This window comes from Thamnophis sirtalis, unplaced genomic scaffold (assembly GCF_051295495.1).
Source record: "Thamnophis sirtalis isolate CommonGarterSnake01/CBP01778 unplaced genomic scaffold, rThaSir2_p1.2 scaffold_4, whole genome shotgun sequence".
Taxonomy (NCBI): domain Eukaryota; kingdom Metazoa; phylum Chordata; class Lepidosauria; order Squamata; family Natricidae; genus Thamnophis; species Thamnophis sirtalis.
The window spans coordinates 135580265-135594343 of record NW_028261384.1 but is presented as its reverse complement, the minus strand read 5'-3'; the positions used below and the strand labels follow the sequence as shown (position 1 = coordinate 135594343).

The 14079-nt window shown below is 39.6% G+C and overlaps 1 protein-coding gene across 1 annotated transcript; it reads right to left on the bottom strand.

Annotated features, from left to right (window-relative positions):
• Positions 1-859: 859 nt before the first annotated feature.
• Positions 860-7545, bottom strand: LOC148046790 (vomeronasal type-2 receptor 26-like). Its single transcript, XM_087714959.1, has 5 exons — positions 7174-7545; positions 5954-6772; positions 4906-5133; positions 3621-3747; positions 860-1758 (listed from the first exon to the last, which is right to left on the bottom strand). The coding sequence occupies exons 1-5, from the start codon at positions 7543-7545 to the stop codon at positions 860-862; spliced, it is 2445 nt and encodes an 814-aa protein (XP_087571085.1).
• Between the last annotated feature and the right edge of the window lie 6534 nt (positions 7546-14079).

The following is a 14079-nucleotide window of genomic DNA, read 5'->3' as shown; positions in this document are numbered from 1 at the left end:
TTTTGGATCTTTGGCCTGCCACACTCTCTCTTATTTCATTATGCTGTTTCATTCATGTAGTAATTGGGAGGGGGGAATAGAAAGGAATAGAATTGTGGAAGGTGTTGTGGTCATTCTTTTCTAGAAGCCCAAGGTCATGTTTTGTCTCTGCACCTGACAGGAACCAGCTGGGTGGAGAGGCCAGCGTGGAAGAAAAAGATTGGACCATGTGATGGATTTTTGGGTATGGGGACAAGATCATGAACTTTCAACTGGGTGGAAATCCGATGTAACCTCAAGAATTGGGATTCCACAGAGGTGCTAAGATGTCTAACTTATTAAATTGGGAGTTTAAGGATCGTTTTGTCTTGTACTCTGATTTAACTCTGCATGATACTTGGAACGATGACACAAGAATTACAAACTCAATAAATTGTACGTTTGAAAGAACACGGACAAATACAAAGTTAATGATATAGTGATAAATTTATGTTTTTAAAACGGAAATATACTTCTTACTGTATTTATGTAATGCTTTAGGAATTCATGTAATGTCTCTGCAAACATCGGACATCATTTGATGTTCATCAATATGTGAAAAATCCTAACAGGGAATAAGAAACTTAGATAACCAAAATTAAGTTCAACGCACGTGATGAAAAGGAGAAATCATTAGATTAAAGAATCTTGGGAAATGGGGGAAATGAAGAAGCATGAGCACAGATTTTGAAATGGGCAAAAATAATAAATCTCAATAATCATAAACATCCTACGCAAATCTTTATTTGATAGAAATGCCCCTCTGCCCCTATCACTTATATGTTTCGTATAGGTATAGTCATTCTAGGTTTTTTTTTCAGCAATTCTTCTGAGTCAGAAATTAATTTCTCTTTGTGAGTTGCTCCCTGTGGTTGAGGTCAGGCCGGAAAACAATGATGTAGCATTTGGGCAGGAATATGCATCCCAGTAATGCAGCGCTGGAGGCCAAGATGGAGAAGACCTCCACAGCTACCATGGCTTGTCCTTTTGTGCTCAGATAGGCTGGAAAGAAGGAGATCCACACACTGCAAAAGACCAACATGCTGAAGGTGATGAACTTGGCTTCGTTAAAGGTGTCAGGTAATTTACGGGCAAGGAAAGCCACAATAAAGCTGGCAAAGGCCATGATACCCATGTAGCCCAAGACACAGTAGAAGAAGAAGGCTGACCCCTCATTGCATTGTAAAATCATTTCTTGGGGCTGTGAATGCATGTCCAACTCCGGGAATGGGGGAGATGTCGACAACCAAACAATACAAAGACATACCTGCATAAAAGAGCAGGAAAGGACAATAGAAAAAGCCAATCTTTTCCCCACCCATTTCCTCATCTGAGATCCTGGTTTAGTGGCCATGAAAGCAACAACCACAGTGATGGTTTTGGCCAGTACACTAGAAATGGCCACTGAGAAAGTGATGCCAAAAGTTGGTTGCCGGAGAAGGCAGGTCACTTTTCCAGGCTGGCTGAGGAAGAGCAAAGAGGAGAGAAAACAGAGCAGAAGAGAGACAAGGAGGGTGTAGGTGAGGGACCGGTTGTTGGCTTTGACAATGGGAGTATCTTGGTGCTTAATGAAAGTTCCAAGTATCCAAGATGTCAAGAGGAAGAAACAAAGAGCAGCTGAGGCCAAACCAATTCCTAAGGTTTCTTCAAAAGTTAGAAAAACCAGCAGTTTCAGGAAACATTCTTTCTTTTCTTTATTTGGATAATGATCTTCTGAACATTCAAAGCAATCTTCCATATCTGGAAGGAAAATCAAGGATATTTTTTTTTCATCTACACATTCCAAAGTATTCATATTACTTTCTCAATGCGTGCCAGTTGTTATTCCTTTGAGTTCTTTCCACTGGTTTCCAAATGGATCATCTTTCTATGAAAATTCAGTTTTTCCCCAAATGGAAAATTTAGGATTGGCAGAAAACAAAGCAGAAATGGAAGGACGAATATTCTTTGAAATGCAACCCTTTGTATCATTTTAAATTGTATTGCTATGGAGGCCATTTGGACTTTCCCAATTTTTTTCCAAAACATGGACAAGAAAACCGTGAGGATATATGCACATCTCTAGTAACAGAGAGTATTGACCTAAACAACAGATTGTGAGTCACAGCTATAAAAATGAATATTTACGGAAAACTAAAAGTATTATTTATTTTGACATTGAGGTAGGGTATTACAGTTTGCTTAAATTTACTTATTTATTTAGCACCATGCTTTCCCCGAAAACAAGGCAGGGTCTTATTTTCTTTTGACCCTCAAAATAAGAGTTTGGCCTTATATTCAGGGAGGTCTTATTATTTGTGAGGTGCAAGAGGCAGTGAGTGTTGTCATCTCATGGCTACTGCTGTGTTGCCATATTTTCGGGGAGGGATTATTTTTGGAAGACAGCTTATATTAGTGCATGTACTCAAAAGCCCGATTGGGCTTATTATCCGGGGAGGTCTTATTTTTGGGAAAACAGGGTATATGGTAATGTTACATTAGCCAGGAGACTATAATGTTGATACAGACTACTACTTTGGCTGCCTAAAACTTCTAGCTCTGTTCGTCTATGAAGAGTCTCAATCACCCAGCTCTAACTGGATAGCGGGAAATGGAAGGAGTTCTATTCTTTGCAGACAGCTGATCATTAAAAATCACCTTTGGGACAACCATGACCTGGATGACTGATAACATCTATTGACATTTAGCTATGCAGTTTGGGATGAGCACCTTTCAAATGGTTGGGAGTATGAATGGATTTCCAGCAAAAAATAATTGCAGACTACAGGAACCTTCAGTTTGAAAAACTGAACTCATCCCCAACAATCTGTACTTGTCTTCAACAGTGAAGGGACACAGGGCAGAAAGGAACACAGTTGCAGAAAGATTAGTTCCACAACACAGTTCTTTCAGCAGCTCCAAGAAGGCTCAATACCATTTCTATTAATCAGGTGACCCTGAGGACACAGACAAATTTCCAAGTGGTCACAACAACTCTCAAAAAGAATGCAAATGACCAGCTATCTGCAAGAAATATAAATCCTTTCATTCCCCACCATCCGATCAGAGTTGAAGAAGCTTCTTGGATGAGAAGCAAAATGTCTTGAAAGGGGACAAGCTAGCTCTGCACCAGCTCTGTCTTTCCTGTAGCATCAAAATGTAGTCCTATCCCTCCACCAGAGCTGCCTCACAAATGAGCATCATAAATGGGAAGTGCAGGGCCAGCAGGATTCTCACCATCCACATTAAATGCCTACTCATTTTCCCACCAAAGTGGTACCTATATATCTACTTGCATATAACATACGTTTGAACTGCTAGATCGGCAGAAGCTGAGACGAGTGACAGGCGCTGACCACACTACTCAGTAGTAGGAGTCAAACCATTGGAACTTAATGACCTTTTCCAGCATCATTAACCATTGTTTCACGGCTCCTTTTCGTTCGCTTAAATCAATCTTTGATAAATCTTTCTATGTTCCCCTTTTCCTCTTTTGAGTTGTTCGCCGCCCTGAGAAGAGGCGGCGAACAACTCCCGGAGAAGGGCGGCATACAAATAATAAAATTCAAAATTCAATTCAATTCAAATCAACCCATGAAAACTTGCTGGAATGTCTAACCTACCCTTTTGATTTGAAATCTTCCCTTCTGGACATGGAACACAATCATAGCAACAGAATTGTTTTCCTTCAGTTTCCTTCTTCCAGTATCCAGGAGAGCAATGGTCATTACATAGAGAAATTGGAATAACCTGGGAATAAACATAAAATGTTTTTTGCAAAGGATTTTTTTAAAAAAATAATAATCTTGCAGAATCCAATCTGATTCAGTAACTGGAACCAAAGATTGACCAGTGACCAACTCAGAGTAGATTCTTCAACATTATCCTGGGACACCTTTATTAATGAGTTATTAATCAATCTCTTTAATTGGGGTAAAGAATTATTTACTTCCCAGAGGGCTACTGAATATTATTTAGTGGATTTATACTTTACATTAAAAGTTGTTGAAATTACAATGATGAGCTAAAGGGCCTGGTGGAAAAAGGCAAGGTGAGTGGATTAATATGCAAGATGACAATGCTATAGAAATAAGGCAATGCCCATCATTTGAAAGATAATTGCAGCCAAAAACAAAACCTGACTTTTACATTGCAAGATCATTTTGTCTATTTGATTAATGCTTGATCGTGGGCCATTGTATTCCATTTTTTCTTGCAAACTGTTCTGATCCAGGCTTCCTTAAAAAAACATGAAGTAAAGTCTTGGTCCCGGCAAAACTTCTTTCATTTACACAATGGTGAATTCCAGCAAGGCTTGGCAAACAGTGTTTCAGAGTTATATTTATGAACAGGAACCATATCTCGCTTGGAGAGCTGCCAGATAACTAGTTTACAAAAACAGGGCAAGGCAAAACTTGACACAGAGTGTCCTACAGTCACAAACAGAATTTACCCCTCTTGAAACGACTGAAGGAACAAATTATTTCCTGCAAAAGCCTCCTCCTCCCTGTTCACTCCTCTTTTGTTACCTCTGGGAGGGGCCAATCACCTCCAAGGTATGGCGTTATTCCCAAGTCGACTCTGATTTCTTAGTTGTTCTTGTCTTCTGGCAGGTCTGCGCATGCACACATTGGAAACAGGCTCCAGCTGTTCTTCTGCCTCACTTCTGTCTAGTTCCCTCTCTGCCTCCAACACAGAGTCCTCATCTGAGCTTTCATTTCCTCTGGCCCATGTTCCTCCTCAACCACCTCACTTTCTGACTCTGCTCCCAGCTCTGCTGGCTGCTGGCGGGCCACAACACGAACATTGAAATTAGATTTTTAAAGAGTCTAAGTATGGTTTCAGAGACCGAGATCTCTATTTGGGATCAAGATATGTCAAGTTACAGTCCATCAAATGAGTTCATACCTGATTAAAAGCTAGGTGCCAGACAATCAGATTTTCATCAATTAATAATTCTTTGCCTGATGGAGAGCTTGGATCCATGACTCCGACTCTCACTCTTTGAAAAGACCGATTGGGAAATGTGATGAGGTTGATGATATCAAATCCACCCATTAGTTCCCCTTTTTCATTCAGGGAAACCTTTTCTCCCACTGAATTGTTAAAAGAAATGCCATGTAGAAATGGATGGAGCTATGCGAAAGAGAATGAAAAAAAAAGGGGGATAGGAAAGATAATACAGGTAGCCCTCTGTTTACAACAGCTTGCCAAGTGACTGTTTGAAGTTACGATGGCACTGAAGAAAGTGATTTATGACCTTTTTTCACTTTATGACCTGTTTTCACATTTACGATCTTTGCCACCTCCTGACAAGCAAAGTCAATGGGGAAGCCATGTTACCTTAACTGTGTTACTTAACAATAGAGTAGTTTCTTGATGTTCATAACTAACTGGACTTTATAAGCAGAAAATATTACAGTTCAAAAGATAATTCTAGATCAAATTGCTTATTGAGTTAAAAGGAAACCTGACTCTTATATAATTAAGATAATTTTGTCAATTTGATTAATGCTTCATCATGGGCCATATTTGTTCATTGTATTCCATTTTTTTTCTTACAAACTGTTTGTCAGATTTCCTAAAAATTCCCTAATTGATTCATAAATATCGAGTCAGGTTTTCAATACAAAACCAGTCATTTATTAGGAGCGCCATTAGGCAGGTTCTGTTCGCAGTCAAGCCTGTGCTTTGTTTGATTTATCTCTAAACTTTACCCCTGTCTCCTCAGTCTGGGTCATTAATCACAGTACCCTATAAGATGCATCCCTCCCACACCCTCTGCAGTAATCTGAGATCCGACTGCAGCTGACAATATGCATCTAATGCACTCCCCCTGCGATTCTGTCCCCATGACAACACTGAGAACTGAAACTGTTTTACCCCAGGCTTCCTTAAAAAGCATGAATCTCACTTATCATTCAGATCAAAGAAGTGTCCAGTGCAGAAAGAATACCTGCCAAGGCTGCAGAGGTGGAAGGTCAGTTTTTTTAACCATCATTGTTTTTTTCTTATTGAACCTCAGCTTGTGTAGAGACTGCAAAGCATGAGCCACAGCATAAACAGCATTGTAGATGCTGTAGCTTTGGCCAGTCATTTCCATTTCAAACACAGGTGCAGGAAGATCCCCCAATTTCTTCTCTCCTGGGCACTGCCTATTGGGCATTTCTTGTAATTCTGATTTTGAGAATGAACAATCAAAGGCTTGTTCCCAAACATCCTGCAGAAACCCATCTCTGCAGCCTGAATGAGGTTTGATGGTCTGAATAAACTCTTTGAAACCTACAACTGCTCTTGAATGAACACTGAAGGAAATAGCCCCATGGAACATCTGGAGATCCCAACTGATTTGAAAGCCAGAGACCACAAAATCAATCTGTGCAGTCATGATCCACACCTTTCTATATAATGCCATTTGCTTGTTTTCGGGATCTGCTACAAACATGATAGCTCTCAGCCACATAATTGTCCCTGATTCACCATAGACAAGAAATGTGGTGCTATTGCTATTCCTCAAATTAATGAAAATAATTTCGATTGAGTGATAAAATTCTCCAAAGTTTTCTATGTGGATATGTTCTGAAAGCCTTTCTATAAATGATGAGCAGATACCGTTCTGGGAAAGTAAGGGCTGCATTTTCTGTAAGAAACGTTCTCCATTGTTGTTATCCATAGTAAAAATCCCAATCCATGTCCACCTGAAATGAAGAAGCAGTTGGATAATTCCAACATATTGATGGTCCTCTTTTGGGACCATGAAATAAAGTGAAGGTCGCTTGGTGGTCTGAAACTCTTCTTGGGCTAATGAGCCGTATGTCAGCTGAAAGAAAGCAGAGTAATATTCTGTTGAGTTGGTAGCTCAAATCCAATCTTTCTGGATTTAGTTTTCTTGTAAAAAATACCCAAAGGAGGATTTTTTCCTCTATTTCTTTAGGAAAATTAATATTGAATGGAATTCCTATGAATTATTTCAAGCACATTACAATAGTTCATTTGTTTGAACAGGGCCAGGGTGTCCTACATTCAAATCTACCCTCTGGTATGGAATGACTCTAGATACCCACTTCTATGATTGGCTTTGTAGCTTCATAAAATAGTCCTACATATTATACCTTAAGGTCTGCAGAATGTCTTACTACAAATCTAATATCTGATTCTTAGTAAGTATCAGATAACAACAAAGTGCATAATTTTTCTGCTCATCTCCTCCATACTTACCTGGGGAATCTTGAAGAAACTTACAACTTCAGCTATATTAGATGATGTATCAGAACCTAATCCTCCAACGATGGCCATGAGATTCTTCTGGCTATCACATTTGTAGTTAGGGACAAATTCCTGGGATTTGAAAAGCAGGTCCAGAGTGCTACGATAGGTCATCCTTGCATTGAGGTAACTGTCATAGATGTGGAACCCAAGAGTGATGTTGGGTAGAATCTGGGGGTCCTCATTGATCTCCTTCACAGCAAAGGCCAAGGCAAGGACGTGTTGGTAGAATTTGGTTGTTACACTGAAAATAGATTGAGCACATCTTTTCAAAATAATCATAATTCATAATTTTGCAAATTATATTAGGATGGTCATTGTATATCTGACTAGTGCAAAACCTGTTTCTGAGTGAAGTATTAATTACTTTTCTAATCAGTCCAAACATACTTTGCACAGAATTTATTTCCTTTAATATTTCTCAAGAAAATTAATCAGCATAAGACATACTATGTTAATTTCTGAAATTGTAACTTTAGTGTTCAGTTTAAACTAGAATGCCATGGCTTGTTGTTTTCTCAGTTGATTTAGTTTTTGTGAGAAAAAATAACCTGTCATTTCAGCACAAGGAGACCATGAACAATAAAAAGCATATTTATTTAAAATATATTTGTATATAGTCTTTTGCAAAAGGATTCTCAATAATGAAAGATAGAAAGAAAATGTCGGATAGGTCCGAATACATGGCTAAAATACATTTGGAGTAACAGTTCACTACTCATACATAACTGTGTTATATAAACTTTCTGGCTACTCGGACCAGAAATCCCCGTTTCATTTTCCCCATAACAAGACAATCAATCTCATCATGGCAGCTTCCTGACATTGCCATGGCAGTTTCCTGTAATATCAGGCTGACCTGGCATTGAATAGCCTTGTTTTTCCCAAAAATGAACAATCAATTATCTTAATGTGTTACAGATGTGCTTCTAGGATTATAAAAAGTGTAAATATTGAATAACTCCAGTTCCTTTCTTTTATAAGAATAATCCCATTTCTCTCAGTGTTCTAGGAACTAGAATTAGAATGAATTATAGAATAAGGGTGAAATTCTCTATAAACTCATACATCTTGCTCATCTGAATCTTTCCAGTTCTGAAGGAATTTCATAATTCTTAGCTCCCCCAGAATCATTATCTAAGGTCCACTATAGGCTGCAGCAGGTAGAGATATTAAAACACCTTTACTCTTCCTACCATTCCTTACCTGTTCAGTAAAATAGAATGCCAATAGATTTAACTAAGTTCCAATATTTATGTCTATGGAGATTCTCAGTCATCCAGGTCATAGCTATCCCAAAAGTGCATTTCCAAAAGACAACTGGATTTTCTTGGGGATTTTTTTTCTTTGAAAAGATTTTGCTTCTCATCCAAGAAGCTTCATAACTCAACCAGAACTGAACCAGAACAAGAAGCTTCTTGGAAGAGAAGCAAAATCTTTTCAAAGCAAAAACCAATGATTCTTTGCTATTGCGGGCATAAGTCAGGTGATTCAAAGGAAAATATTTACATTGGTGAATCATAAAGGTTGACAAAAGGATGCTGTTTGAATAGAGTTTGATAGAAATGGTAAATCAAATGAGACATCATCCCACCGATGAGGAGGTCACCAGGTTGATACCACTCATGTGGAACAGGGAAAGCATCACTCGCAGGGCAGCTCAGAGTAACTGCTTTGTGCATCCGGACAACAGGAGGATTCATTTTATGATTCTTCTCTCTCTGTGGAGAAAATGTCTGAGACTATCTTCAAGGAAAACTTCTGGCAGATAAAAAAGAAGGAAGAGAACTTTGTGGAAATGAATCGCACAGAGTCAGCATTGCCACTTCCTTCCTTCCTTCCTCCATGTGGCTCTTGAAATATTTATATAGATTCTTTTTGAATTTCTATTCCCTTCTGTGCAGAACTTTAGATATTGTGGCCTTCTAGAATAATGGAATGATTGCAGTCATTCCCAAGGGACATAATTGCCATGGAACCTGGCATTTTTTTTCTTTACATGTCTGATCAACAACTTTGCTTCTTTGGAGTGACATGATAAGTGACTGATGATTAACCTGTTTTGAAAATAGTGGAGAAATGGAATTGGGAAGTTGGAAGCTACAACATTGCTCTCAATCTAGAAATGAGGACAAAATTTTAATTTTAATTAATGGATCAGGAATCTATTACTTTGCAAAATGTTGGATGAAATGGTCAAACATCAACTGTCTGGTACAGATTAACTGGTCTTGATTTGAAAATCCTTTGGAAACTAGATAAATGTGAAAGTGAAATAGACAATTGTTCACACTTCCTTCCCCTTGGGGAATTCACACACACACACACACACACACACACACACAAACACACACAGAGAGAGAGAGAGAGAGAGAGAGAGAGAGAGACAGAGACAGAGACAGAGACAGAGACAGAGACAGAGACAGAGACAGAGACAGAGACAGAGAACTCATAGTTGTTCTGTTCCAAGATCTATACTTTCTGAGCAGTTTGGTGAACTGGTTATTAGAAAAAATCATTAGGGCAGAGAGTCATGTGTTAAATTATGTGAATCCCACCACTGCTTGCTTCTGGCTGCCTGCAGTTTCGCAGTTCGAATCTCACCGGGCTCAAGTTGACTCAGCCTTTCATCCTTCTGAGGTTGGTAAAATGAGGGCACAGATTGTTGGGAGAAAATATGCTGACTCTGTAAACAGCTTAGAGAGGGCTTTAAAAAGCTGCAAAGTGTTGCAAAGCCTTGCAACAGAACCCACTAGACGATAGGAAAAAAGAAGAAATGGCTAGAATTAAGCATGGGATCTCTCTTTTAGACCAGGAGGATGTCGCTCGAAAACTTAGGGGAATTAAGCAAAACTTCTTTGAGCATGCTAACAAACCGGGTCGCTGGCTCTCTTATAGACTTTGAAAAGAAAGAGAGAGCAGACGTATAACTCAACTGCAGAATAGTAAAGGGGAATTAGTAGAAACCAAGGGGGAGAAACAGGAAATTATCCAAGGCTTTTTTCAGCAACTATATAGTAGGGAAGAAGTTTCTGAGGTCCAAATTAAGGAATTTTTAGATAATGCAAATCTACCCAAGATCTCAAATGAAGCAAAAGAGGTACTGAAGCAAAAGATAACATTAGAGGAACTAGAAAAGGCAGTTAAAAAATGGGAAACAACAAAACCCCTGGCATGGATTTTTTGCCAGTTGAAATCTATAAATCTTTTTTGGAAATTTTAGGACAAGAGATGATAGCAATATTTAATGCTGTCTTGACGGATTCTATTGCACCGAAATCATGGGCCGAGGCTTATATAACCCTTTTGCCTAAAGTTGGAGCTGACCGTACCCAAATTAAAAACTATAGGCCCATTTCACTTTTGAATGTGGATTATAAAATCTTTGCAGCTATATTGGCAGATAGACTCAAACTTTTCCTTAACAAATTTATACACCCTGATCAGAACGGCTTCTTGCCGTCAAGGCATTTGAAAGACAATGTCAGAATTATTTTGGATGCCTTAGAATATTATGAAGCTCGGCCAGATAAAGAAGTGGCCTTTATGTTTCTTGACGCACAAAAGGCTTTTGATCGGGTAAATTGGAATTTTATGTTGTCACAACTAGAAAACATGAAGTTTGGAGAAAGCTTTTTAAATGCAATTCGGGCAATTTATGTACGACAAACCGCGACAATATTGGTAAACGGAGAAGAGGCGGGTGACATTGTGATTGGTAAAGGCACAAGACAAGGATGCCCACTATCCCCCCTACTGTTTATCCTCACATTAGAACCCCTTCTTAGAATAGTGAGAAGCAATACACAAATTAAAGGGTTACGAGCTAAAGCTCAGGAATTCAAGGTCCAGGCTTTCACCGATGACCTTGTCTTTATCCTGGAGGACCCTATGGTGTCTGGGATACAACTTTTACATAAAATAGAGGAGTACGGTAGGATAGCGGGGCTACGTATAAACAAAGAGAAGACAAAACTGTTAATTAAAAATATGACTCTGAACCAGAAAAGGGAAGTACAAAGCCTGTTAGGGATCAACATGGCCCACAAAGTACAATATTTGGGAATTTGGCTGACGGAGAGATGTTCCTCTATCAAGGTAGATAACTATATGAAATTGCTACAACAGGTATCCAAAGATATGACTAATTGGAGTAGCAAACAATTGTCTCTGATGGGCAGGATTGCGACAGTCAAGACATATATATTACCAAAATTTTTGTTTTTGTTTCAAACGGCACCAACTAAATTGGACAAATTTTTTTTTAAATCCTTGGAGACAATAGTGACACAGTTTATATGGCAAGGCAAGAAAGCACGAATTAAAGCCCAAACTTTGCAAAAACGCAGAGAACTGGGAGGCTTCGGAGTACCCAACTGGGAAGCATATTATAACGCAGCAATCATGACATGGGTGAAAGATTGGGTGATGTTGAATAGAAGGCGCCTATTGGCTATAGAGGGACATGACCTCCCCCAGGGATGGCATGCCTCCCTCTGGCAAGAAAGAGACACCCCCCATAGGTACTTCATGGGACATTATATTCGGAAGATTTTGATGGGGGTCTGGGAAAAAATGAGGAAAAAATATTATCTTAGGGTTCCGTGTTGGTTGGCACCATTAGAGGCCTTAACGCATCCGAGTTTATTTAATTGGACAAGAAACATAACATATAAAGATATCATGACAGAAGAGGGCAACATGAAAACAAAGATGGAATTAGAGCAACAGGGCAGGAATTTGGAATGGTGGGAATATTTACAGGTTAGAAACAGGTTTAAAAGTGATAAGGCACGTTTCGGGATCTACCCAAACCCTCAGGGGCTAGATAAGATCTTGTTTGGTGGAGACAAGAAAATGTTATCGAAGATCTACCAATTTTTGACCTGCCAAGATACTAATGAAGAGATGGACAAAAGCCTTCTAATAGTATGGGAGAGAAACCTAGGTTATAAAATTGAAATGGGCAAATGGTGGGATCTATGGAGCAAGACCATTAAACTTACAACATCTACTGCATTCAAAGAAAACATATACAAGATGGTTTATAGGTGGCACTTCCCCCCAACGAGGATAGCTAAGATGTTTCCTGGGTTATCTCCATTGTGTTGGAAATGTGGAAGAAAGGATGGCACATTCTACCATATTTGGTGGTCCTGTACCGAGGCCACGAAATATTGGAAAAGGATTAAAAAATGGTTAAAAGAGGTTACCGGGGCAAACATTGAATGGAGACCTGAGAACCTGTTACTAAGCATCAAACCAGATAACATAAGCAGTTCAATATGGCATTTGAGCCTGCATATAATTGTGGCCGCAAGAATAACCTATGCACAATTTTGGAAATCCACCACTATACCGCCGGAAGATGCTATAATTAAAAAGATCTACGAATGTGCAGAAATGGACAGAATGACGGGTTGGCTGAGGGACAAAGGAGAAGCAGAACATTATCTTAGCTGGAACCTATGGTATATGTGGGCGACTAGGAGAACAGCAGGGACTTAAAATGGGGAAAGTTAACATAGGTACCGTAATAGATCCCTGAATCTTGCAATGAGAAGATGTGGCTTAGAGACCTAATAATGAGGAAAGAAAGAAAAACTGGGCTGTGAATGACTGTCACCGTGGGGGGGGAGGGGGGGTTGTATGTTTAAAATGGCATTTGTATCTGTATGTTTTACTTTATATTGTTATGTATAATTTGTCTTGCTTATGTCGTTGTATTTTTGTCGCTGTATTTTTCTTCCTGTTTTTTAAAGGTAATAATGTTTAATAAAAATTATATTAAAAAAAAAAGCTGCAAAGTGGTATATAAATCTACGTGCTATTGCTATTGCTACAGTTTCCGATTCAGAACACACTTGCATAAAAGTTCAAAGCCCTTAGGACAGTGATGGCTTTTTGTTGTTGGGTGCCCAAAATGCATGTGCGAGCATGCGATAGCCCACGCATGTGCAGGCACCCATAATGCAAAGCATTCCCCCACATGTACATGCATGCACAGCCACCTCCAACACTTCCCCCCAAGGGCGCCGCACTGCTCACCTCCAAGTTGAACTTAGTATTTCCCTTGGGGGGCCGGGGGAGGCTGTTTTTGCCCTCCCCAGGCTCCAGGAAAGCCTCCAGAGCCTGGGGAGGGTGAAAAATGGGCTCAATGGGCCTACTGGAAGTTCAGAAATGAACTAGGTCCATTTGGCCTGTTTTTCACCCTCCCCAGGCTCCATAGGCTTTCCTGAAGTTTGGGGAGGGTGAAAACAGCCTCTCTCGGCCCCCTGGAGGCCCTCCGGAAGCCGGAAACAGATCATTTCTGTTCATAAGCACCACAGCTCTAGGAAGAATCGCCATCACAGCCCTAGGAAAAATCAAGAGTAGGGTGACCAGATGACCCGATTTCAGCGTGACAGTCACGATTTTAAACAATTTTTCCCGCGTCCCTCCGCCTTTTTAAAAAGTCCCGATTTTTTTTTTTTTTTGCTTCATGTTGAAAGCCCAGTGGATTTGCTTAAGAAATCCTAACCGGGGCAAGACAAAAGACACCCTGTCTAACCTCTCTTTCTGTCTCAGTACTTTCACTGAAGATATTAAAATGTTAAAGCAACAAAACGGACCTCCCCCCCTCCCACCGCGCCGCTTTTTTACCTTATTTTATAAGAAAAAAAATAAACTAGTACCATAGAGCTGCAGGAAATGGCTAGAGGGGTCGTCAATGTTACTTCCTGGATTTTCTGGAGGGGAGGGGCACGGAGGTTGGAGGACTGCTCAAAATGGTGGGAAAAGAAACTTTCTGGTAAGTGTGCTGGTTTTTTTTCTTTT